The sequence below is a fragment of the Sorex araneus genome, chromosome 6, assembly GCF_027595985.1.
Source record: "Sorex araneus isolate mSorAra2 chromosome 6, mSorAra2.pri, whole genome shotgun sequence".
Lineage (NCBI taxonomy): Eukaryota > Metazoa > Chordata > Mammalia > Eulipotyphla > Soricidae > Sorex > Sorex araneus.
The window spans coordinates 25,281,492-25,305,964 of NC_073307.1; the positions used below are offsets into that span (position 1 = coordinate 25,281,492).

General features: G+C 53.8%; 1 protein-coding gene across 1 annotated transcript in view; it reads right to left on the reverse strand.

Moving 5' to 3' along the window:
- Nucleotides 1-23,632, reverse strand: part of SLC25A48 (solute carrier family 25 member 48) — a 38,451-nt gene extending 14,819 nt beyond the window's left edge. The window contains exons 1-4 of the mRNA XM_055142436.1: nucleotides 23,291-23,632; nucleotides 17,661-17,704; nucleotides 10,734-10,805; nucleotides 7,853-8,111 (exon numbers count right to left, since the gene is read on the reverse strand). Of these exons, the coding sequence (XP_054998411.1) occupies nucleotides 7,853-8,111; nucleotides 10,734-10,805; nucleotides 17,661-17,704; nucleotides 23,291-23,336 (421 nt within the window). The 5' untranslated portion in view covers nucleotides 23,337-23,632. The remainder of the gene's footprint in view (nucleotides 1-7,852; nucleotides 8,112-10,733; nucleotides 10,806-17,660; nucleotides 17,705-23,290) is intronic.
- Between the last annotated feature and the right edge of the window lie 841 nt (nucleotides 23,633-24,473).

Below are 24,473 nucleotides of genomic sequence, written 5' to 3' on the forward strand. Positions count from 1 at the left end.
GTTTGTATGTTTGGTGTGTGGTGTGGGGGTGGGGATGAGTGGTAAGTGGAAATATACAAGGAGCATGTGTGTGTGTTAAGGAGGAAAGTGATAGGGAGTGGGGAACATATATTTCTCAGGGCCACTTTCTATAGACCATCCTCGACAGGCAAGTTGGCCATCTACAGATGAGGCTTCTGGTCCCTGCTCAGATTTACCTTCTGGGCTTCAGTGCATCTAGGTCAGGGGTCTCACAAATAACAGTAGAAGCCATGGAACGATTCTTCGGGAGCCACGGGTCTATCAGCATCCCAGATGCATGTGACGGGCAGGAGTCCTAAAGCTTCTACACACTTACAGGGTCATTTCCCTCTTGTGACTTTAATATACAAACAACCCACAATAACTGGGGTGTTTTCTTAATTCACAGACACTAAATTCTATGAGTTGGACCTCATTTTTAAAAAAGAGTCCTTTTAGAAAACTCTGGGACCCCCCAAAGCTGGACCCTCTATTAGAATGGGTCCTTTGCGTGCCATTTCTGAGTATGTTTCTGGACGACTTTCCTGGTGGGCATGTGATTGCCAGTCCTACATGACCTCTTGGTGCCTCAACGTCTGCTCAATGAGCACAAGAGTGTGAGTGTTGGGGGGATGTCTCGGCACCGGGCCCTCCTTAGTCTCACCTCCTAGGCTGTGCCTTCATTCAAACCCAGCCCTGCTGAAAGATCTGCCGTCCGGGCCCCAGTGACACACGTGTCTAGGGTGCTGTGGGAGCGTCCATTCAGGGCGACATCTATCAGGCACTAGCTGGGGAGCCTTTATAGTTGGGGGTGAGTGGGCAGAAGCACCCTTCGGGCACTTCCCTGGATCTGACCCACTAAGAAGAGCCTGTGCCACTCATCTTGCTGTTTCTAAGGAATCTGGCAGCATGTGCCAACAGCCTCTTGAGATAGACCCGTGGGTTAGCAGAAAATTCTGGACGAGGAAAAGCCAGGATTTTGCGATGGGGCTCAATTTCCTTTGCCACCTGGTGCAAAGAATGTCTCGGCCTGAGTTTTCCTCAAAAAAGAGCAAGAGGCCTCTCCCCCACATTTGGATTCCATGAAAATTAATTGAGAACATTGGCAAGTGTATTTTATTTTTTACCAAAATTTTTGTTGTTCAAGTGAACTTTACTTGAAGTAAATGGTTATTCTTATTTTTATTACTCTGTCCTGATGTGACTCCAGATTCCGGAAGTTTTGGACCTGTCAACCTCAGGCAATTGTGGCCTGATGCCAAATTTTTCTGGCAGATGGCAGATTCCACACAGACCAACACTTACCAAGAACCACTGTCAAGTCTAGAAGTGAAACAACACTTGCTCTTGTCCACTGATTTAAAGAAAAAATGGATGTGTCATCAATGTACAATCACTTGTTATGCCATATGGACCTTCATTAATCTCTAGTAGATTTTTGGGACCACAGTTTGACAAAGACAAATCCAAATGCCCAGAACTCAAGGCAGAGTTCTTCAACTGCAGAACTATGTGGATTATAGGACTGATCTCTCCACCAATCTTCTTGTGCTACATTTGGGCTGTCATCGCTCCAGCTAGCACTCCCTACTACCAGCCTACACACTACTAGAAATGTTCCTGGGTCTATGGTCCTGGCTTGTCAACAGGTTTCTTACATGTTTTCTTATGCTCCTGCCTTCCCACTTAGACTCCCTACTTTACTTGTTGGATGGCTGCCCCTTGCATGAACACAGCATCCTGAATTCTTGCCCTACACTGAGTCTTAGAAAATATGCTGTATCAGAAGTTGCTCCTCCCTGAGGCCATTGTGCCCAGAGAGAGTGTTTTTCCTTGGCAGGCACATATCTTTATGGTGGCAATTAAGCTACGTTACCAAAGAGACAAACTGTCTTCGGGGCCTGTGAGGTACAGTTGGTGACATCCCCAACCACCAGCCATTTCGGAAAAGCCAGGAAAGGGTTCTGCCTCACTTCCTCTCCATGGGGATTCTTGAGCTCAGACCATCTTGTGTTCTGGAGCATGGCGTTGACCTTCCCTCCCCAGAGCCAACTCAGTTAACACTCTGTTCTTCCCATCTGACCTGGATTGTTCCCTCCTCTCGGCACGTCCAAAACTAGAACCTTCTCCTGGATTTCAGACCAACCTCTGCCCCTTTATTCTACCCTGATGATCCTGGATCCAGAAGAGCAGGTTTTCAGAATCAAGCCTTCAGTTCCTTCCTCAGAGCCTCAAAATCCCCCCTAAACTGTTTCTTTTATTCTCTTCTCCGATTGTGGGAAAGGAGCCCTTTCCCTTCTCAATCCCTTTGTCTCTGGCCTTGCTGTCCCCTACTACTTTCCTCACTGTCACTGTCACTGTCATCCCATTGTTAGTTGATTTACTCGAGTGGGCACTAGTAAGGTCTCTATTACATTCAGTTCTGAGATTTTAGCAGCCTCTCCTTACTCGTCTTTCCCAATGACTGGAGGCTCTTTCAGGGTCAGGGGAATGAGACCTATTGTTACTGCTTTTGGCATATCGACTATGCCATGGGTAGCTTGCCAGGCTCTACCGTGTGGGTGGGATACTCTCAGTAGCTTGCCAGGCTCTCTGAGAGGTCTGTATATATCTTCTACAGTATTTGGGATATGAACACTCCATGGGGAGCTTGCAAGGCTCTCCTAATATGACATGCCCCTTTCTCTGTGCAGCGGATGAATGAACAGGACAAGGGACCCACCCACGTCTCAGTCTCTCTACCTAGGAAGAAGAGAGAATGACAGTGGCTGTTTCAGAGTCGCTGCAGAGATCTTCACAGAGAGGGGAGAGTCTGTCTGCAGCTCCCAGGGCCATCGCAGCTCTCACTGCTACCCCGAGTCCTTGACTCACATGTCCCTTCCATGCTCACCACCTTCTCTGTTGCAGTGCGCCTCCACATTTGCACCTGGTGTCATAATTCCAACGACCACATCTCTGCTGGCCATACACCTGTCTCTCCCTCCCGCCCTGGTGTTGGTTCCTCCGCACCTGTGCAGCCTAACTCGGCATGACCCCACACAAGTTGCCCCACCCCCACCACCTATTCCCACCAGGTCCCCAAACAGAAGCAGCAGCAACCAGAGGCAACTGCTGACCTTCGAGTCCGTGCCAAGGGGCAGGGAGCTAAGACAGAGGTCAGGGCACATGCTAGCACAGGTCTAACCTGGATTCCATTTCTGGCACTGCAGGGTCTCCCAAACACCACCAGGAATGAGCCTGGAGGCCCCCAGCACCACCAGGGTGACTCAATGGGCCTGGGAAGCACCTTACCCTCAGACCGTTGCACTGAACTGCCAACCAGTTAGCCAGGAGTTGCCAGTCGGGCTCCACGACCTTCTTAGCAGGTTCCCCTCCCCTGACACACTCACCTTGATGCCAAGCACCAACTCACACACTTCATCTGCCACCAATTCTCCGTGGCAGGTCCCCCCTCCTGCAGACTCACTCAGCCTTTCTACGCTCCGGTTGGATGTTGGTTTGATGTCCTCCCTGGCTCTCTCCTGTCGGCCACTTCCCGTCTGCCCCACCCCCAGTCGTTAAGTCCAGGACACTGGATCTGGGGTGGCCAGCATCTGATCTGTGACAATCTCCAAAACTGCCTCCAGTGCTCTAATCCCAGCTCCTCCAGAAGTTGGGTCCACCTTCCTCCTACATAGTTCTTGGCTGGACTAAGAGTTTCTGGGGTTCAAAACCCTTGACTATCTGCTGGATCTCAGCCCATCGTCCACCAAGAACCCCAGGTGCTGACCCTCACCCTGCATCTTCCAGCATCCCCACCCCCGGCCCCCACCTTGCACTAACCAAAGAGCTCCCTCAGGCTGCCCCTTGGCTGCCTTGCCCTGACTCTATTCCCTTGCTGTGAAACCCTCTCCCTCCCCTGCCCCGGTCCCAACTCCTAGCCCCATTCAAGGCTACCACCTGTATGGAGCATCCTAACATGCTGAGGCAGAGATGAAGTTTCCCAAACCTCCTACGTTCTCTCACTGCTGTACCTGAGAGTCTCGCCAGCCAGTGCTCCCTCCCTGCAGGCAGGGGCTTGCATCTGCTCTCTCTGACTTGCCTACTCTGCTCAGCTCTGAGGTAGCAGTGCAGGAACAGAACTGCAAGACTTCCAACAGCAGCCCTCTGCCTCAGGGGACCTGGTGCCCCTGCCAGTGGTCAGCATAGAGTTAAGGCCACCTCCCCCCGGGTCCCCCCTCCTCCGCAACGCTGCCTCCTGTGATACCACAGGCATTCTGCCTTGCATGTTAACTAGGCCCTTAATGAAAACCCAGACCCACAAGCTCCCAGAGTGGGGAGGCAGGAGCGTCCTTGGCCACTGCCTCCAGGATGTGACTTGGCCCAGGCGGCAGGAGGGTGGCCAGCCTCGAGGACCACAGCCCTGACTTACAGCTCAGACCCAGCCGGGCACCCTGGGAGGCCTGAGTCCACTCACAGGGTGCTGATGCCTTGAAAAGGGGAAGGTTTATTCACAGGTGCCTTCCTTCCCAGGGCACAGCCTGAACTCAGTGCAGGTCTCCTGGCCTGCTGAGTGCAGAGGACCCAGGAGAAATTCTACACCTGTTCTGTGGAAAGTTTTCGTGAGAAATAGCTACTAAATGTACAACCAGAGTCAGTGCAAATGGAAGTTCCCTTTACATTTCAGCCACTGTGATGCAACTGGGTACAACACTTCTGCATAATAGTTGCACAATATGTACCAAGAATCTCAAAAATGACCATACCCTTTGACCAACTCATGAATCAAAGAACCCACACATAGCACTGTAGTCCCGTTGTTCATCAATTTGCTCAGGCAGGCATCAGTAACATCTCCATTGTGAGACTTGTTGTTACTATTTTTGGCATATTGAATATGGCACAGGTAGCTTGCCAGGCTCTGCTGTGAGGGCGGGATACTCTCAGTAGCTTGCTGGGCTCTCCGAGAGGGGTGAAGGAATCTAACCTGGGTCGGCCACATGCAAGGCAAACACCCTACCTGCTGTGCTATCGCTCCAGCCCACATGGAGGAAAAGGATCCCAAATGAAGGCAACTCTTTATGGACAAACATGCTGATCACATCCTTAGTTTTCAAGGAGGGAAAACTGTAAACTGCCTAAATGTTCATCAGCGGGAATACAGTGAAACAGTGAGTTTAAAATCTGATTGCTAGCACTTATTTGGTTGTTTTCAGTGTGTGGGACACCTTGCTGAGTTTTGGACCTGGTTGTAAAGCAGCTACTACTGTTAAGTCCTGCCTTGCACTCCAGGCAACTGAGGCTTGGTGCATGGTCCATGAGTTCTTGGCTCTGGTGAGGGGAGCTTTCAAAGCAGGAAGACTAACTCTGGAACCGGGATTATCACCACACTGAATGTGAGCACTGAATGGCTGAGCACAATCTACTTTAACTGCGGTCTTTCTGTTTTAAGTCATTTTACATGCTGTTTCAACAACATGGAGTCATTTCTGTTCTATTGCTGAGTTCAAAACTGGATATGAAAACTGGGTGTCTCCTTTGAAAACATTTCAACTGAGTGTACAGAAAAGGAAAAGGAAGCTGATTCATATACTACCAGGGACAGCCTTGGGACGTTTGGCATTTTCTCGTGTTTTAGGATCTGCACTTCCCCTCATTGCCCCATTTCCAATCCAGGCTCATCCCTCTCAGAGAGCCAGAATGGTCTCCCGTGGACCTGCCATGCTGTCTTGAAGCAGAGAAGACAGTGGCCCTGTGACTTCTGGCTTCAGTATGTGGCCACAGGCCCTATGACTCATCACCACCACCCAGGAAGTGGATGGCAATTCAGGGGGGAAGGCTATAAGCCATGAGCTAGCCCACAAGCCCTGCCTCAGGTATGCATCTGAGGGGTCAGCCCCTGACACAGAGCAGAGCCCGGCAGTGCGCTGGGCGCTGGTGGCACACACAGCACTTGGTTCTTTGCACAGCACTCCCAGACGGGGCAGGGAGCTGAACCAAGGCACCCCGGCGACTGGGGTGCTCCTAAAGGAGGTTTTGGGGTTTGGCTTGGGGGGCACAGCTGAGAACATCTGGGAACAGAGGGGTTACTTGGAAAGCTGCCAGGGAGCAGAAGCCTGTGAGAGCCACCAGCCCCTCCTGGACATGGGAAGTGACAGGGGAGTGACAGGCCAGTCATCGAGACCTGAGAGGAGGTCAGCCGGGAAGGGGCCAAGCAGATGGGGAGACAGGAGAGCTGGGAAACAGACCTCAAATTCTCAAAATCTGTCTTTGAACACCCCCAGTTTGCTTCTCCACTCAGACCTGACTCATGGGTCTTTCCATCTTCCTTTGTCCAGCATGCCCGGAGAAGAGGCGGAAACCTCCTCCCAGCCAGACAGGCACGAGTGGAGTGGCTTGTGGTCCAAGTCACACAGGAATGAAGGTCAGGGCGTCGGGCTAAAGAGAGGTGTGGGAGGGAGGGGGGCAGGACGTGGCCCCTTCACATCAGCATCCTCTGCGGGAAGCCCCCGGCCACTGGAGCTGCCACATGGGCAGCATGGCTAGGGGTGAGGCAGTGCGGGCTCAGGTTCAGGGCCCCTACTTGCTCCCACGTCCTGCTGCTCAACTTTTAAACTTCTTGATTAGGGGGCTGGAGAGTTAGCACAGTGAGAGGCTAGGACTCTGGATTTGCACGTGACCAACCTGGGTTCGATTCCCAGAACCATGTAGGGTTCCCTGAGCTCCACCGGGAGTGAGCCCTGAGCTAGGAATAGGAGTCAGCCCTGAGCACAGCTGGGTGTAGCCCAAAAACCCTAACAATTTTTTTTATATGAACAAAAAATTCTGAGGTTTCATTTCATACCAATGAAATGCAGCGGGCCCTCGCTTTTGAAAAATTAACTAGGAGTTCTTGAGTAAGGTTTTCTAGCTTTGTGGGGTCCTCAGTTTTCTTATCTGTGAAATGGGGAGAGCAACAACACCTGCCTCTCCTGAAGGGGCATGGGGCAGGTGATGGGAATACATACTTAGTTCTCAGCAAGTATTCAGCAGCAGCAAGCATGCAGTCACCCCAAGTGATGGCAGTAGATGAAGCAGAGTGACAGGGGCTGGAGTGATAGTAGAGCATCTTCCAGCTTCCTTTTAAACTTCTTGATTAGGGGGCTGGAGAGTTAGCACAGCGAGAGGCTAGGACTCTGGATTTGCATGTGGCCAACCTGGGTTCGATTCCCAGAACCATGTAGGGTTCCCTGAGCTCCACCAGGAGTGATCCCTGAGCTAGGAATAGGAGTCAGCCCTGAGCACAGCTGGGTGTAGCCCAAAAACCCTAACAATTTTTTTATATGAACAAACAATTCTGAGGTTTCATTGTATACCAATTAAATGCAGCGGGCCCTCGCTTTTGAAAAATTAACTATGAGTTCTTGAGTAAGGTTTTCTAGCTTTGTGGGGTCCTCAGTTTTCTCATCTGTTAAATGGGGAGAGCAACAATGCCTGCCTCTCCTGAAGGGGCACGGGGCAGGGTGACGGGAATACACACTTAGTTCTCAGCAAGTATCCAGCAGCAGCAAGCATGCAGTCACCCCAAGTGATGGCAGTAGATGAATCAGAGTGACAGGGGCTGGAGTGATAGTAGAGCAGCTACAAAACTTGCCTTGCCCACAGCCAATCTGGTTCGATCCCTGGCATCTGCCAGGAGTGACCCTTGAGCATAGAGCCAAGAGTAAGCCCTGAGCAAGGCTGGGGGTGGTCCCAAAACAAACAAAAAGAGTGGCGGGTTCTTACCTAACAACACTGATGCCCTGCTTGGTGAGAAGGACATTCAAGTCACATCCCAGGTCGGGGGAAGCAGGCAAGATCCCAGAGCCCCAGGGGTCCCGTGCCGGCCTCTTACCTTCCCGAAACGGCCGTGTTTGCATCTGTAGCCGAATCTTGATGAGGTCCACAGGCGTGCTCAGCCCCACGGACACCACCCCCGCCACCATGCTGGCCAGAAGCAGGTGGGACAGGGCAGTGGGCGGGCTGGCCTCGGGCTTGTCGCTGTAGTGCTGGTTGAGGAACCGCATGGTATTACTGAAGACCCCAAACACCAAGCAGTTATTGATGGCGATGCTGGCCAGGGGGAAGGACATGCCCTTGAAGAAGCCAAAGATCTGTGGGGAAGTCCAGAGGGGGCAGTGTCAGGGCCCAGGGTGGCCACAGTTGGGTGTCCATGTTCTCCGAGTGGCCCTCCATGCTAGCCCTGCTGCCTGGAGTTGCTGGCTGGCGGGGGCCCACGGCAGAGAAATAAAATCAATACACATGTGATGGGAGTGGAAGTTGGTGCTGGGTATAAAAGAGAAAAAAAAAAAACCCAGTGTGGGTGTGGGTGTGAGGAACCTTCCACTGCTGGCCGGAAGGTCTGCTGACGGCCTTTTCGAAAAACAATGTGGGCCCTCCTCGAAAATATAAGAATTGAGTATCCATAAGACCTTGCAATTCCACTTCTCAGCATCTACCCCAGGGACTCCAAAACTCCATTCTGAAAAAAAACATCTGTGCTCTTAGTTTCAGTGCAGCACTAATCACAGTGCCCGAGATCTGGAAAGATCCGGAACGCATGGCTGGATCAAGCCATGCAGTGGGACACACTCTGCTGCAAGGAAGGACGAAACCCTGCAGTTTGCTGCCATGAGGAAGGAAGTGGAGGGCGTGGTGCTCAAGTCCAGAGAGGGTGAGACGAGTGATCTTGCTCCTATGTGGGATAGAAAGACACATAGGAAGGAAGCAACTAACGACCAAAGGCAACAGGCCTGGAGGGCAACATGAGCCTGCCTGCGGGCAGAGGGGTGAGGGCTGCAGGGGGAGGATGTGGCCTTAGGATGATGCACGCAGGAAAGTGTCCTTAACAGCATTGAGCATCACAGAACCCCAGTGGAAGGCGGGGGAGATGCTGATGTGAGAGGGGAGAGAGGAGAGATGGGCCCATAGGGCGGGTCTCCTAGTCAGGAGCAGCTGGATCTCCGTGGAGTCTTGTCCCCCGTGCCACGGGGACCAGGTCTGACACCCATGTTTGCTGCTGGAGTGTTCTCGCACAGGAAGGAAATCAGCCTGTGGCACAGGGAGCCTGCAGAGTCCCAGAGCCTGGTGGGCTTTGGGCAACAGGCTTGACCTCCTCATTTGCCACAAAGCATTGTCAGACCCTTCCTGAGGGCCAGGCCCTGGAGGAGAGGGCAAGGGAGGAACAGTTCCTTCCCACCCTGAGCCCAGGGTCGGAGCATGGGGAAAGGGGACCCGGGACAGACCCCCCGAAGGGCTGAGTCTGTCATGAGGATCAGCCCCAGGGGCACTGGGGTCAGCGCAGCAGGTGGCAGCCCTGAGCTGTCCTGGCACCTATTGGCACAAGAACAGAGAGGGGACTTCCCAGGACGGCAGCTGGGAGAGGCTTCTGTGCCGGGGAGAGGCTGTTCTGGGGATCCACCCTCACTGCGCTCCCCACACCACAGACGCTCCAGCCGAGGCTGGAAAATTCCACAGGTTCCTGAAGGAGCCAGGGCCGAGCACACGATTTAGCCGGGGGCAAAGTTGACAAAGTGCCAGAAGCTTCCGCACAGATGCAGGCCCTGCGCAAAGCCACACATCCTGGTGTGCAGGTGTGCGTGCACACACTGCACCTGATTCGCCAGAGAAGGACCCCTCACACTCACATGTCCACATGCACACACACACAGACACAGACACACACACACACACACACGCAGGCCAGGCACACATGCTACACACAGACACATATACACACATGTAACATGTGCACGCATACACACGCGCTGCTCAGGATCACCCTCGGCGACTTGGGGTGCCAGTTGGCCCCGTGCCATGTGTTTCAGAGAAACGCCCACAGCCCCCCCGTGCGACTTGGAGCTGGGAGGCCCGTTGGCAGCCACTGTGGGCAAGAGGTGCCAAGGAGGAGAATCAATGGGCGCTTTCAGAGGAGGGAGGAATCCCACATCACCCCAGAATAGCAAGAACCAGGCTGGCCAGCCGGGCCCGCCGGGTTGGAAAGCCTTTGAACCCAGAGAGTTAGAGCAGCAGCTGAGACACATGGACAGCTGTGGGGGAAGCTCCACATGCAGGCAGAGGGTCCCCCACTAGTGCAGGGCACATCCTGCATGAGGTCAGCTAGGGGTCCCGTTCCCATGACTCAAGGAGAAGCCCGGAGCTCACGCTGGGCACGTATCAGTGCTTCTGTCATTCTGAATTTGACGGCGATTTCCAAGGAAAGAGGGGCCTAGTACCGTCTTGCCAGTGCACAGGAGGATGGCTGAGGAGAGGAGGACTCTGCAGAGGCTTATCGAAAGACAAAACCCTTGGGTCCCCAGGAGGACCGGAGCGACCTCTGGGATAAGCCAGTCCTGGGCATGTGGAATGAGGAGCTCCGGGCTTTAGACAAAGAGGTGCCTGTGTGTGCGGGGGTCACCCGCCACTCCTTGGGACCGCGGAAACTGACAGGTCCCCCTGTTTGTGCAGGAATTTTCCACCCATGTGACTCTAAACATTTGCAGAGATCACACAAAGCATGCTGTTGTTCCTTTCGTCAACAACAAAAACAACATGTATGAAAACAACAACGAAAACAGCGAAAGCATGAGGCAGCAGGTACGTTTAGGGGTATACAGTGTCTGGCAGGGGCACAGCCAGAGTGGAACTCGAGCCAAACGCCCAGAGCAGAACAAGCAGGCTCCCGGGCCCTGCCCCTCCCTAGGGGACTCCCGCTGGGATGGCTCGGGTGCACTTACACTCTCCCTCCTATACACCGTGCGGATACAGTCCAGGGTGTTCCTATAGCCAACGCCAGCCTGCAGGCGAGTCTGCAAAGACAAACAAGGCAGTGAGGGGCCAAGCAGGGGGTGCAGGTCCCCACAGTGCCCCGGGGTGCTACACTTCCGTGCCCTACCTGCTCCCTCCCCTGCAGCTCATTCAGGCCTTGCTACCCCCTTGGGCTCAAGAGAATAAGGGAGGCCTGTTTGCAGGGGAAAGAAAAAGCAAATCAAACCAATGGACACTACAATCACTATAATGGCTAAAACTGGAGCACAAAATGGGGCTGGAGTAATAGCATAGCAGGTAGGGCATTTGCCTTGCACGCGGCCAACCCAGGTTCGATTCCCAGCGTCCCATATGGTCCCCTGAGCACCACCAAGGGTAACTCCTGAGTGCAGAGCCAGGAGTGATCCCTGTGCATCGCCGGGTGAGACCCAAAAAGCAAAAAACAAAACAAAACAAAAACAAAAAAAATGGAGCACAAAATGCGGTTGTCACTGTCGGAAATACTCCCAGGAGTGGCCTTCTCTTATCCTCCAAACCCCTCCTGTCCCTCCTGGCGCTGGCCCCCTGCACCCACTCACCCCTTCACCTGCATCTACTTAGCACCCCAGCCTGACCTTCCCCAGCAAGTTAGAAGGCTTGGGCCCAGCTATGGGAAGCAGGGAGGGGCACTGTCACCCTGGGAACCAGCTCGGGGCCCTCCAAGGCCCCAGGAGATCCTACCCGGGCCCCCTCTCACCCACACGCACGTCTCTCCCATGCCCCCACCCCGTGCCCACCATGTGGTGCAGACCCAGTTCCTGGAATATCAATTCCTCCCTGCCTCCAGAAGGTGCTCCCTGTGGCTCCTCCCCCAGAGGTGGCTCCTCCCACTATTGCTTATCTCTGGGGGCTGAGCATAAGGGTTGAAACGGTGCCACTGTTGGCTTGGCTTGGCTTGGTTTGGGCTCCTCCTCCTGGGCAGGTGGGTGAGAGGGGGCTTGAGCCACACACTGTGTGCTCAGGGATCATTCCTGGCATGGCTCGGGGGACCATGGGTGGTGCCAGGGATCAACCCCAGGGCAGCCATGAAAAAGGCTTGATTCTCTCTCTCTCTCTCTCTCTCTCTCTCTCTCTCTCTCTCTCTCTCTCTCTCTCTCTCTCTCTCTCTCTCTCCCTGTCCCCTCGTCTCTCTCTCCCTCGTCTATCTCTGTCTCTGTCTGTCTGTCCGTCTCCTCCCCCCTCCCCTCTCTCTCTGTCTCCACACCCAGAGGTGGTCTGGACTCTTCCTGGCTCTGTGCTCAGGAGCGACCCTGGGCAGCACCTTGAGGTGCGTATGTGTTGGTGGGGATTGGAACCAGCCATGCAGGGCGAGCGCTTGCTCCTGTATTATCCTGTATTCTTGCCCTGACTCCGAGACTGCACTTCTTTTAAGATGGCCAGCCTATGTTTCTGCACCAAACACTCGGCCAGTCCCTACTCTGCACCGAGGCCGGCCGAAGAGACCATGAGAGGTGCAGAGGGAGAGACCCAGACGCTGCTGCCCACAGAGCCCAGGGTGGGCTGAGACACGAAGGCCCAGAGTGCCAGCGAACACGTCACTTGGGACAGCCTGAGCTTAATCTCTCCACCAGTGGAGAAGGCCCTGGAAGAAGCCACATGTTAAAGGGCTGGGAGGTGAAAGTCATGGGGGTATTTTTTTGCATTGAACTTCTGGTTTTCCAACCACTCTAGAATAATCAGGGGCTTCTTTCATTATTTTTCACATGTATGATTAAGAAGGAAATGTGAGAATACATTTTCTTAATAAAATACATTTCAAGGGCTGGGGAGAAGGCCTGCATGGTAGACAGAGCTCAGGGCTTGAGGTGCTGCTTTTGATCCCCAGCACTGTATGACCCACCTGAGCAGCTCTGGGTGGGACCCTAGGGGCCCACATATATTTCCAGACCCATATCCCTGGGCTGGAGCATGATCCGGAGTGAGGCAAGGTCAGCACCATTGGGTGTGGCCCCTGTGAAACCAACTTTCAACATTCCCTGAAATTTCCGTTTGCTGGCCCCTCACCTGCACCTCTCCTCTGAGCTCATAGCCAGGCCTCCTCACATGGAGAAGAGTTTGATAAATAACCATCTAACTAGTTTATAACCACAGAAGATACACAACACCGTTGGCATCGCTGCTCCCAAGGATGACTTTTCATGGTCAGAGGAAGCATATTATTTATCAACTCACTCGGCCAATATTTCTTTTTCTTTCTTTCTTCTTTTTGGTTTTTGGTTTTGGTTTTGGGGCCACACCTGATGATGCTCAGAGGTTACTCTTGGCTCTGTACTCAGGAATCATTTCTGGTGGTGCTCCAGGGACCATATGGGATGCTGGGGATCAAACCCAGGTTGGCCGTATGCCATGGCAAATGCCCAACCCACTGAACTATTGCTCCAGTCCTCAGCCAATATTTCCCGAGGGCCGATTCTGTAGCAGTCCCTGTCTCAGTCTCCAGGAACTCAGCAACAGGGCCAGCACCCTACCCTCAGGGAACTTACAGCTGAGGGGGTGGTAAAGATAGTCAATAATCTCCACCAGGTAAGGACAAGGGCCATGGAGAGATACAAGCCAAGGACCAGAGGACTGGGGTGGTGGTGGAGGAGAATAAGGATTTTACGGGGGAGCTGAGGGATGTGGCTTGGCAGTAGAGCACATGCTTTATATGAGGGGCCCTGGGACCAATCCCCAGCGTCCCAAAAAATCCATACAAACAGACTGAGGGGTGGGGAGGCCTTGTAAGATGCAGCCAGGCCTTCGTGTTCATCAGCTTAGGTAGAACCATGAGGGGTGCCTCAAGGAACGCTGTTCCGGGGAGAGAACAATGCCCTGTCCTGCTGGCCACAAGGGCAAGGTAGCAAAGCTCTCGGGGGCTCCTGACATGTACAAAGCCTCCTAAGCCAATACTTAAAGATTTCTGTAAGTCCCTGCAGTGGGCTGAGATTTTTCCCTGAAAAAGACAAGTCCAGGGGGTCAGTTATAGTATAGCAGGTAAGGCACTGGCCTTGCACACAGCTGACTGGGTTTGATCCCCGGCATCCCAGATGGTTCCCTGAGTGCTGCCAGGAGTGATTCCTGAGTGCAGAGCCAGGATCACCCCTGAGCATTGCCAGGTGTGACCCCAAAATAAAACAAACAAAAGCCAAGTCCAAATCTTCACAGCCCAGCGCCTGGGAATGTGACCTCTCTGGGAACAGGCAACCTTAAGCTTAGGTTCCGGAGGGGGTAGGAGGGCAGCTGAGAGGTGAGGGACTTGTGCTCAGGAAGCTTCTGGGATGGGTCCTCCGGACAGCCTGGCAACACCTTGAGGTGGAACTTGTGGTCTCTTGAGCTCTGAGCAACTAGATTTCTCTGCTCAGAAGCCGCCCATTTGGTGGTCATCTGTGACAGCTGCCCAGAAAATGGTTCTGGCCTTCAGCAGCCCTGCCTCTCACACCCAGTCGAACATTACCTATCACGGGCTCACCGTTTTCATGTCTACTTGGTTTTGAAAGAAGAAGCTTCCACTCTCCATGCCGTGACACCCAGAGGTGGACAGCCAGGGGGCAGCTCCATGGCTGGGCCACTGGAGAAGCATTTGGGATACGCCTGTCTGCCTGTCCTCAGAGCATCCCGAGTGAGTGCTCCCCAGAGACTCAGGGCATTTTAATCACGTGTCCCAAATGGTTACATTCTAGCAAGACCTTTTTACGTGATATGGAAAACTCAGGGAAAAAATTAACATAGAAGGATGTTGTTGAAATAGCAGCTACCAATTCTGGGTTTTTGGGGGGTGGGGGGCAGAGAAGGGGTCAGGACACACTGGGTGATACTCAGTGGAACAATGTACAGTGTCAGGGATAACCTGGGGTCAGCTGTGGGCAAGGCCAATGCCTTATCTGCTGTACTATTTCCGGCACCAGCAGCTGCCAAATCGGAATGCCTGCCGGGTTCTGGGAAGGCTCTTAACAGGAAACAGCATCTACCTCTAACGTATGTCCACCCTGCAAGGGGGCACTTGTGCTGTGGGAGAGAAACAGCCTCAGCAGGACTCAGGCGCTGGACTCAGGACTCTGGTCCTGCTGCCTCCTCTTGGTGACACTGTCCCCGGCTGGACTGTCCATGGGCAGACTCAGGAACCTGCTGGGTGAGTTTTCAAGGGGCTGGGGAAGGCGGGACACAAACTGTGCTTTCACTCTCACTGAGACCTCAAAACAGTGCCCCAGTCTCCAGGTCTGATGGAAGCCACACCCTCCCTCCCTCCCTCCCTCCCTCCCTCCCTCCCTCCCTCCCTCCCTCCCTCCCTCCCTCCCTCCCTCCCTCCCTCCCTCCCTCCCTCCCTTCTTCCCTCTCTCTCTCTCTCCCTCCCTCCCTACCTCACTCACTCACTCACTTGTAGGGTTTCCAGAGACCTGAGGCAGCCCAGCTGTGCTCTGAAGCCAGATCACTCAGCTGGGGGCAAACTGGCTGTCCCTGGCAGGGCGTGGACACTTAGCACTGGCAGGGCATTCTCTGGGCAGGCAGAGCTGACCCCCCTGCTCAGTGGCCCCAGGACTAGGGCAGGTAGGAGACAGATGGCCCCGGCCCCAAGGCTTCCCCACTCCCCACCTGCCTATTCTCCCCAGGCTGCTCTCCAGCTCCCATGCCCCACCCCTGCTCACCTCAGCACATCCATCTTCACACACTGGCCTGGCTGTGCCTTTTGGAGTAAACCCCACCCTACCTGCCCTGGCTCGTCCTCTGACAACCCCCCCCTTACACACACACACACACACACACACACACACACACACACACACACACACACACACACACACACACCGCTCCCCAGTGGTCTGGCCCCAGCTCCTTCCTTCTGGCTCCTTCAATCACTAGGGTCTCACCTCAGCTGCCTCTCCCTCTCCAGAGGGGCCATGGCCGACAGCGCCCCCTCGGCTGTGCCCACTCCCCAGCATCCCCCCCACCGCCTGCGCAGCCTGACACATTTCTGGCTTTTCTGATCTGTCATTTTCCTACGCACCCTCCCTCCTTGCTAGATCCTGAGCCCAGTGGTGGGGTGGGGCGGGGAGGGCAGGTGTGCTGTCTGGAACCCACCCACCCCTCACCCCCACTAACCTCCCCTCAGATTCTCTGGCCAGAATGCAGCATCAGCACTTCTGGATAAACCAGAATCTTCCTCCTCCTCCTCTTCCTCCTCCTCCTCCTCCTCCTCCTCCTCCTCCTCCTCCTCCTCCTCTTCCTCCTCCGATTACCTGGGGGCGGCAGGTGGGGCTCCAGGATGGCACTGTCCCTGCATGGCTGGAGGAACCAGGGCCCTGCCTTTCAGCCCTGCAGTCACAGCAGGGCCAGAAGCACCTGTGGCCCCTGGGGGTAGCCTGGGGAGGGGGGAGTGGAGGGGCAGGTGGCCTGGGACCTCCTGCCTTGGTTTCTTCATTTCCTCCGGAGCTCAGAGAAGGCGTGAGCTGAGGGGCAGGAGGCCCAGAACCAGACCCACTTTGGGGCCTGGAGCCCCCAGCCTGCCACAGCCAAGCTGAGAGGTTGGCACCCCACTCCCCTCCTGGATTGCAGGGGAAGGTGGGAGCAGCCCTGGAAGGGCAGCACTAAGTGTGCACCCCCACACCCCTGTGTCTCCATCTGAAGTGTTTCTCCAACTCTTCAGGACACATGGGGCTGACCTCCCCATGCAGGGGGAAGCAGGGCCCCCCAGAAGGGCCTGAGGTTGCTCGGGGCTGGGAGGGGTGGGATAACTGTGCAGAAAGGGACCTGCAACAGCTGCGGGATGGGGTATCTCCCGGCACGGCTTTGGAAGGGGCACTCTGGCAACCCTGTTCTTGGGACCCCTCTGGGAAAGGTAAGGGAAAGTAGGGGACAATGTCCCTGGCACCACCTCATGCCTCGTGCCTGGACTTGCTGAGTGAGCTGAGGCCCGCTTCTATATGAGAACACGGTGCGGGGGGTCTCTGTATGAAAACAAGAGGCTCACTAAGAAAATGATGGCTGGAGGAACCAGTCGGGATGGGAGATGCATGCCAAAAGTAGATAATGGACCAAACATGATGATCTCTCAGTGTCTGTGTTGCAAGCCATAATGCCCAATAGTAGAGAGAGAGTGTGGGGAATATTGTCTGCCTTAGAGACAGGGGGAGAGTGGGAAAGAGGGGGTATACCCTGGATATTGGTGGTGGGGAATGTGCACTGGTGGAGGGATGGGTGTTTGATCATTGTGAGATTGTAACCCAAACATGAAAGCTTGTAACTATCTCACGGTGATTCAATAAAATTTGAAAAATAAAAAAAAAAGGATAACAAAACATTAGTAAACCTATCACAAAAAAAAGAGGCTCTCCCAGCCTGACCCTCCTCAGACCCCGACAGCTTCCTCTGCCCGCCCATGCCTCAGCCCTCACACGTGGCCCTGAGCATGAGCGCCAACCTTTCGAGTCTCATGCACACCAGGCATGTGTGTGAGCACTGACCCACCTCCTGCCTGGATCCTGGCTTCGGTCACAGTCAGGAGAACACTGGCCACAGCACCTTTTCCTGCATACGGCCCGTCCTGCTCCCATCTGGGCCTCTCCGTCCATGCCACTCCCTGGCCAGGGCTAAGCTAAGCGTCGCTCCCAACGGGCCCAGAGGCCACCTCTCTCTCGAGCCCCATCCTGGTGCCTTAGCCGCCCCACACCTGCAGGGGGACACTTACAGGGCCCGCCCCTCCCCCTAGGCAGAAATGGGACAGTCACTGAAATGAAGTCACTGTCATGTGAAGAGGGAAGCCACTCCAGAGCAGGCCCCTGAGCCTGACCCCCATCCGGGCTGGCCACCCGCAGCAGGTGCATTTCTGCACACACTCCTCCGTGCCCCACTCTGCAGAGTGTTGACCAACAGGGCAACCGCACCTTGACTGTGTCCAGAGGGTGGCCGATGATGACGCTGGCGGCACCTGGGAATGGAAGAAGCAGAGTGGTCACTCAGCCCCTGCCCTGGACGCCTCACCAGCTCTCAGAGGGCCTCACATACTTCTGCTGTCACTCCCCTTGTCTGGAGCAGAGGACTGTAGGGCAACGCCCCCTCAACCACATATGGAAACTAATTCCGGCTGGTTTGTTACATGGAAGACCTTAATGGCAACACTGAAATTGACCTTAGATTTGTGATAGGTTCTTACTCAGGGCACCTATATATCAGGCAACCAAAGGAAAACAAAGCCGGACACAGAATGTCATAGAAATTGAAAACTTTTTGTATGCCTAAATTTCAAGGATGCAAAGACAATTGAGAATTCAGGTGGGACATAGGGAAATAGGGATTTTCTCAAGTTACGTAGTTGACTAGTATCAAAAGAAAGAACTTTTGGGACTGGAGCAATAGTACAGCGGGTAGGGCACTTGTTTCACACAAGACCAACACAGAGTCGATCCCTAGGATCCCATGTGGCCCTCCAAGCACCATCAGAAGTGAGTCCTGGTAGAGCCAGGAATAATCTCTGAGCATCACCAGGTGTGACTTCCAAAGCAGAAAGAAAAGAAAGAAAGAAAGAAAGAAAGAAAGAAAGAAAGAAAGAAAGAAAGAAAGAAAGAAAGAAAGAAAGAAAGAAAGAAAGAAAGAAAGGAGGGAGGGAGGGAGGGAAAGAAGGAAGGAAGGAAGGAAGGAAGAAAGGAGAGAGGGAGGGAGGGAAGGAGGGATGGAGGAAGGGAGGGAGGGAGGGAAAGAAGGAGGGAGGGAGAAAGGCAGGAAGGCAGGAAGGCAGGAAGGAAGGAAGGAAGGAAGGAAGGAAGGAAGGAAGGAAGGAAGGAAGGAAGGAAGGAAGGAAGGAAGGAAGGGAAGAAAAGAACTCTTATAGCAGTCAAAAAATTAGTTAAATGGGCAAAGGGGGCCAATAGAGAGATTTCTCCAAAGTAGGTGTACAGACAGACAGCCGTATGCACATCACAAGCTGCCCCATTAGTTATGAGCAGAATGCAAACTCAAGGCACAGTGAGATTCTCCTTCACTCTCACTTTTTGCCCTATTCAAAGAAGCCAGTGCTGGGGTGAGGGTGGAGGGTGCATATGGGGGAGACTAGAATTCTGGGGTCTCCTGCTGGGAAAGTTTAGCAGTTTCCCTGGAACATTAAACAAAGAATTGCCCTAAGACCCAGCAATTCCATGCCTAGACATATCCCTAAAATGACTGAAAATGGGCTCTCAAATGCACATGCCAGTTCTCAGCAGCAACATTTGCAGCAAAAAAGAGATGGGACTGGCCCCAGGGACCCATCCACTAAAGGCAGCCCGAGCAGCCAGCTCCCCATGCAGGCAATGAGACGAAAACAGGCCTGAGATGACACACTGACACATCATACAACAGTGCATTAACTTTGAAAACTTTCTCTAAGTGAAACAAACAAACAAAAAGGTAACATGTGGTATAATTTGTTTCTATAAAATTTCCAGAAGAGGGGCTGGAGAGATAGGACTGTGGGTTCAGTCCTGGCACGGGGTGTGGGCCCTTGCGAGTGGCTAGGAGCGATCACTGAGTGCAGAGCCAGGAGCAAGCCCTGAGCACCCGCGGGTGTGGCATGAAAACAAACTAATTTCCAGAAGAAATCCACAGAGAGCAGAATCAGATTAGTGGTTCAGGGAGGGGAGTTGGGGGTGCTCTGTGGTGCTCTACGGGTGCAAAGTTCTCCTCGGGTGGCAGGACAGTATCTGGGGAGATCCTGTTTACACGATGCTCTAGAGTGTACAATAAAGTAACCACACTTATGTGCATTTCATCTTTTAATCAATGGGGAGGATTAGGGAGATAGTACAGGGGTTAGGGTGCGTGCATTCAACCTGAGTTCAATCCTGATGTCATATGGCTTCCTGAGCATTGCTGGGCATGACCCTGGGGACCCCCCAAACATGGCCATGGTGGTCCCTGCATTACAGGTCCCCAACAGCTGCATTTTGGACCCTACCACGGACTCGCCAGCCCAGCTGACCAAGTATCACCACAAGTGGTTCCAGGATCTCCTGAGAACTGTTTGGAAGAATCCCCCCCAAAAGGGGAAGAGAGTAAAGAGAAATCCAGCGGATTATGTACCATTTCCACCCTTCTAGCCTGTGAAGGTGGAAATGCTATTGACCCTGGCCTCCTGGGTCCCCTGTCAGAGTGAAATGAGGGGAGGCAGGACAGCGGGAAGCCAGCCTCTAGGATGGTCCACGGAAAGGACTCGCTCTTATTTGGTTCTTCTCTGCTTTGAAGGAGGCTTTGTTGAAATGGTGGCTAAAACCCTGGATCTTTCTGTGGGAAAACTGCACACGCACACACGTATTCACAGGGTCTGAACACTTGTTGGGCAGGAAGCCGGACCCCACCAAGATCACACAGCTTAGAAGCTCTGAATGTCACTGAATGTGAGACCAAAGCAAGAGACATTCTCCCAAGGCAAATTCCCCAGATGGTCACTGCTCAGTGGACGGGTAAGGAAGAGCGGCAGACAGTGCCGGGACTTAGCCGGGGACTGTGTTATGCTACGGGTGGGAGCATGGAAACTAAGTCAGACCAAAACAAACGTTCTTTTGGCACAGCCCCTGAAGACCCTCACCCTCTTCTTGCCAAAGAGCAGGGCAGAGGCAGAGGGAAGCTGGAGCAGCTCACTGGGCAGCACCTCAGTTACAGGAAGCTCCCCCAAAGAGTAAGCCCTTCGCTGCAGGCTCCAGGCCATGGGCTGTGTCTCCCTGCTCACCCATCTCAAAGCCGGGATGCTTTCAACAAATGGTTCTCAGGTCTCTGGACCACCCAGGCCAGGAATCTTACAGATCAAATGTGAGGACCGGATGGGGAGACTTGATCGGGCAAGGTCATTCAGGTCACCAGGGGCGGAACCAGCTGGAGGCGTGCCCAGGGGGTTGAGCTGTCCCTGGCACCAGACAAGTCTGGGTTGGAATCCCTGTGCCCAAGCGTGACCCTCAGCTTTGGGCAGCCGCTGAATTCCTCTGTGCATCCACTTCCTTCTGTGAGGAGAGCAGCTCCCTGGCTGGGGCTCAGCAGAAACACACAGAAACAGAAACCAAACCGCACGCAGCACAATTCAGTTGGTAGAAAATGGGCACCTGTTGGAGCCAGAAAGCTCAGGAGAGGAGGAGGGGAGCGGGCTTAACTCTGAATGCACACAAGGCTCTTGTGAGGGGAGGGGATGAGATGCAAATGCTCTAAGACAGCTTCGTGGCACATATGCTGCCTGAACCCATGTGCTGATTGTGCCCACGTGGCCGAGCACATGCAGTGCCTGAGCACATGTGTCGCACGCATCTCCCCTCTTGAGATGTGTACTTTCATGCTTTCGTGTCCAGTGCTAGGATGTGTGTAGAGCTCTCTCCACCCTTGGAGAAGCCCGCATTCTCTCTTGAGCACGTTATTCTTACTATCCTCTTTCCCACTTATCCTTTCCTCCTTCCCTCAGAAACCTCTAAATAAAATCTGTTTACTTCAAAAAAGAAAAAGACAGCTTCGTGACTTGATCACAACACTTGGAAAGTTTCTGAGAGTGCAGGACCTGGAAGCCTGAATTGGGTGGAATCTGTGATAGGCAAAATAATATTTTTTGATGTTTTCAAATTTATTTTTTAAATTTCATATATGTAGAGTTGACTCCAACTAGCAATGGACTGGAAGATTACAGCAAATGGAAACATTTCTTTTGTTCCCCCAAACTATATAGAACAAGCTACAAATTCCTGATGAGAACGTTTAGTAAAATGAGCACCAACTTCAATCAGGACTTTCTACAACAGCCCATTTTTACCAAAACAACTCGAACATTTAAGTTTTGTGCATACTGAAAATGCACAATCTTGTTATAGCACTTCCATTAAAAGAACAATTCCCAAAGTGACAAGTGTTATCTGCTTTGTATAATGACATTTGATAGACATTTCTAGGGAAAAAAATCCATTTTATCATCTTGTATTCTTTGAGAGATAAGCAAAATAATATTAAGCACACACATAGATATCACCCTACCCCTTACTAAGTCTTCACTGCCATTGGTGCCCTCTCATTTCATGGGAGGAAAATCAGAGTTTCATGAACAAAATCAGATCAATCTAAGAATAAACAGCAACTCATGGCTTGCCCCGTGAGTTGGGAAGGGTCTCTGCAGTCTTAGATGGCGAGCAACGAGACTCAGGCTAACGGTCTGATGCGTTTCTCAAACAAGCCTTTGGCAGCCCTGACTGAAGTCAATCTGGAGACCCAGCTGGGTGGTGGAGGGAGGAGTGTCCCTCAGTTACCCAGGGGCTGCCCCAAGGGTCCTACTCTGCTCCTAGGGCCCTGAGCACGGGCAGCCCCTGACTGGTGGGTCTCAGCCACCCTCAAGGCAGCCTGTGTCAGAAGTGCTGCCCGCTGTGAAAGGACGGCCAGTGCAAAAGCCCTGTGGCCATCTGTGGGGGATAGACCCCTGCTCTGTGGCAAAGAGGAAGGGAAACCATTCACCTGGTTTAGTTGGTAGTTGGTTTGGTGTTTCCTCCCCGCACCTGTCCTGGTCTCCTGCAGGCCGACAACCCTGGGAAGGGCGCCGTGCACACAGCCATCCACTCTGCTCAGCACCTCCATCTCTGATTGGGATGTGGGGGTGCATCTGTCAAATCTCAATTCTGACGATCCTCTTAGATGGGGCTCAAAGAAAGAATATTCAGGGCTGGAGAAATAGTACAGGAGGCTGCCAGTGCTCGGGGACCCAAGGTCCCAAAGGCAGGGCTCTTGCCTGGCACCCAGCGGACTGTGGCTCAATCCCCAGCATCCCATATGGTCCCCTGGGCTGCCAGGAGTGATCCCTGAGCAAAGAGCCAGAGGGCTGAGCACTGCTGGTGTGGTCCCCAAACCAAAAAAAAAAAAAAAAAGAAGAAGAAGAAGAAGAATATTTAATGCTAAGAGAGATCTTTCACACCCTTCCTACAGGTGAGAAAGGAAAAGTTCACTCAGAAAGAACAGAAGAACGGAGAAGCAAGGAAATGCACAGGTCTGGAGGGGGACCCCGTGACAGTGGCTGCAGACGGACCCCTTCCTAGCTGGCACCTGATATTTGCAGCACCAGATCTTCTTGCTCTGCTTCTCGGGGGGGGGGGGGGCGCCCCCATGGCCTGGCCTGATACCAAATCGGGCTCCCCATTCCGTGCGGGAGGGGGTCGTGACTGCGCCACTCGCATATACAAGCTCCTGCGGGCCATGTCCCCAAATTCAGGTGAGCACCAAAGGTAGGGTGTGCGTGCGCTGGGGCGCGCGTCCGGCGGCCACAGGGCTAGGCCTGTGGTTTAATCAGAACTCGGTCTTTTTTGCGGATCCAAACTTCGAGGCAATAAGGAAGCTCAGAGTGAATCGCGGTGAAGCTGGCCAAGTTAAGCTCGGCCAAGAGCGCCGAGCTCCCCGGACCCGAGGTGGACACTCCGGCCGCTGCCCGACCCTCCCGGGGGCGCTCCGGGGAGCGCGCGCGCGCGCGCGCGCGCACACACACACACACACACACACACACACACACACACACACACACACACACACTCACCTCCGATCCAGCCCGCCACGAAGTCATCCAGCTGGAAGGTGCCCATGGCCTTCTGTGCCCATTCAGTGCCCACGGGCCCTGGACCCCCGGCGCGGACGCACCGAAGGGAGGGGGAGGCGGACGCGGCGAGCGCCCTGTGTGTCTCACTTCGGACGGGGTCTCCCGGCCCCCGGGCGCGCCTGCAGCGAGCCGAGCTCAGGTGCCGCGGCCGCCGACTGCGCGCCCCCAGCGGGCCTTACGGGCTGCGCACCCTGGACGCGGGCCGGGCCGGACACCCGGGCCATCCCCGGCACGCCCTCGGTCCTGCCGGGCGCAGGCCGCTGCCTCCTCCCCCCACCTCCTTCACCCTCCTCCTCCTCCTTCCTCTTCCCCCTCCCCTCCCCTCCCACCCCCCCCCCCTCCTCCTCCTCCTTGCCAACTGCAGAGCCTCAGCAGTGCCTGTAAATGATTTCAGGGACACTCTGCAAAGTTCACTACAAGAAGCAACGACCTGAGTCCGTCTCCCCCACTCCACTACCCCCAGGATCCTTTCTCCAAGGAGGGAAACCGGGTGGGGGGGGGGGCGGGGGGGAAGGGGAACAGCTCTGTAAAGTACACAGGACTTGGCTCCCGGTAGGAGAGTTGGAGAGCTCATCTTGCACGTGAAAGGCACAGAGTTCAGTCCCTGGAACTGCAAAAATAAATAATAATGTTATAGCTGGCAAGCTACTGAGAATATCCTGCCCCCACAGCAGAGCCTGGCAAGCTACCCAGGGCTATTTGATATGCCAAAAACAGTAACCACAAGCCTCACAATGGAGACGTTACTGGTGCCCGCTTGAGCAAATCAATGAACAATGGGACCACAGTGCTACAGTGCTAGTAATGTACGGTTATATGATATTTATTATAGTATAATGATGCTCTATAATGTATGATGTATTATATAATTATTACAATAATGTATTGTATAATGATTATTATATTGTAGCACTGTCATCCCCATTTGTTCAAGCGGGCACCAGTAACGTCTCCATTGTGAGACTTGTTACTGTTTTTGGCATAGCGAAAACACCACGGGTAGCTTGCCAGGCTCTTCTGTGTGGGCGGGATACTCTCAGTAGCTTTCTGGGCTCTCCGAGAGGGACAGAGGAATCGAACCCCGGTTGTGCGTGGAAATGCCCTGCATGCAGCAGACCCAGGT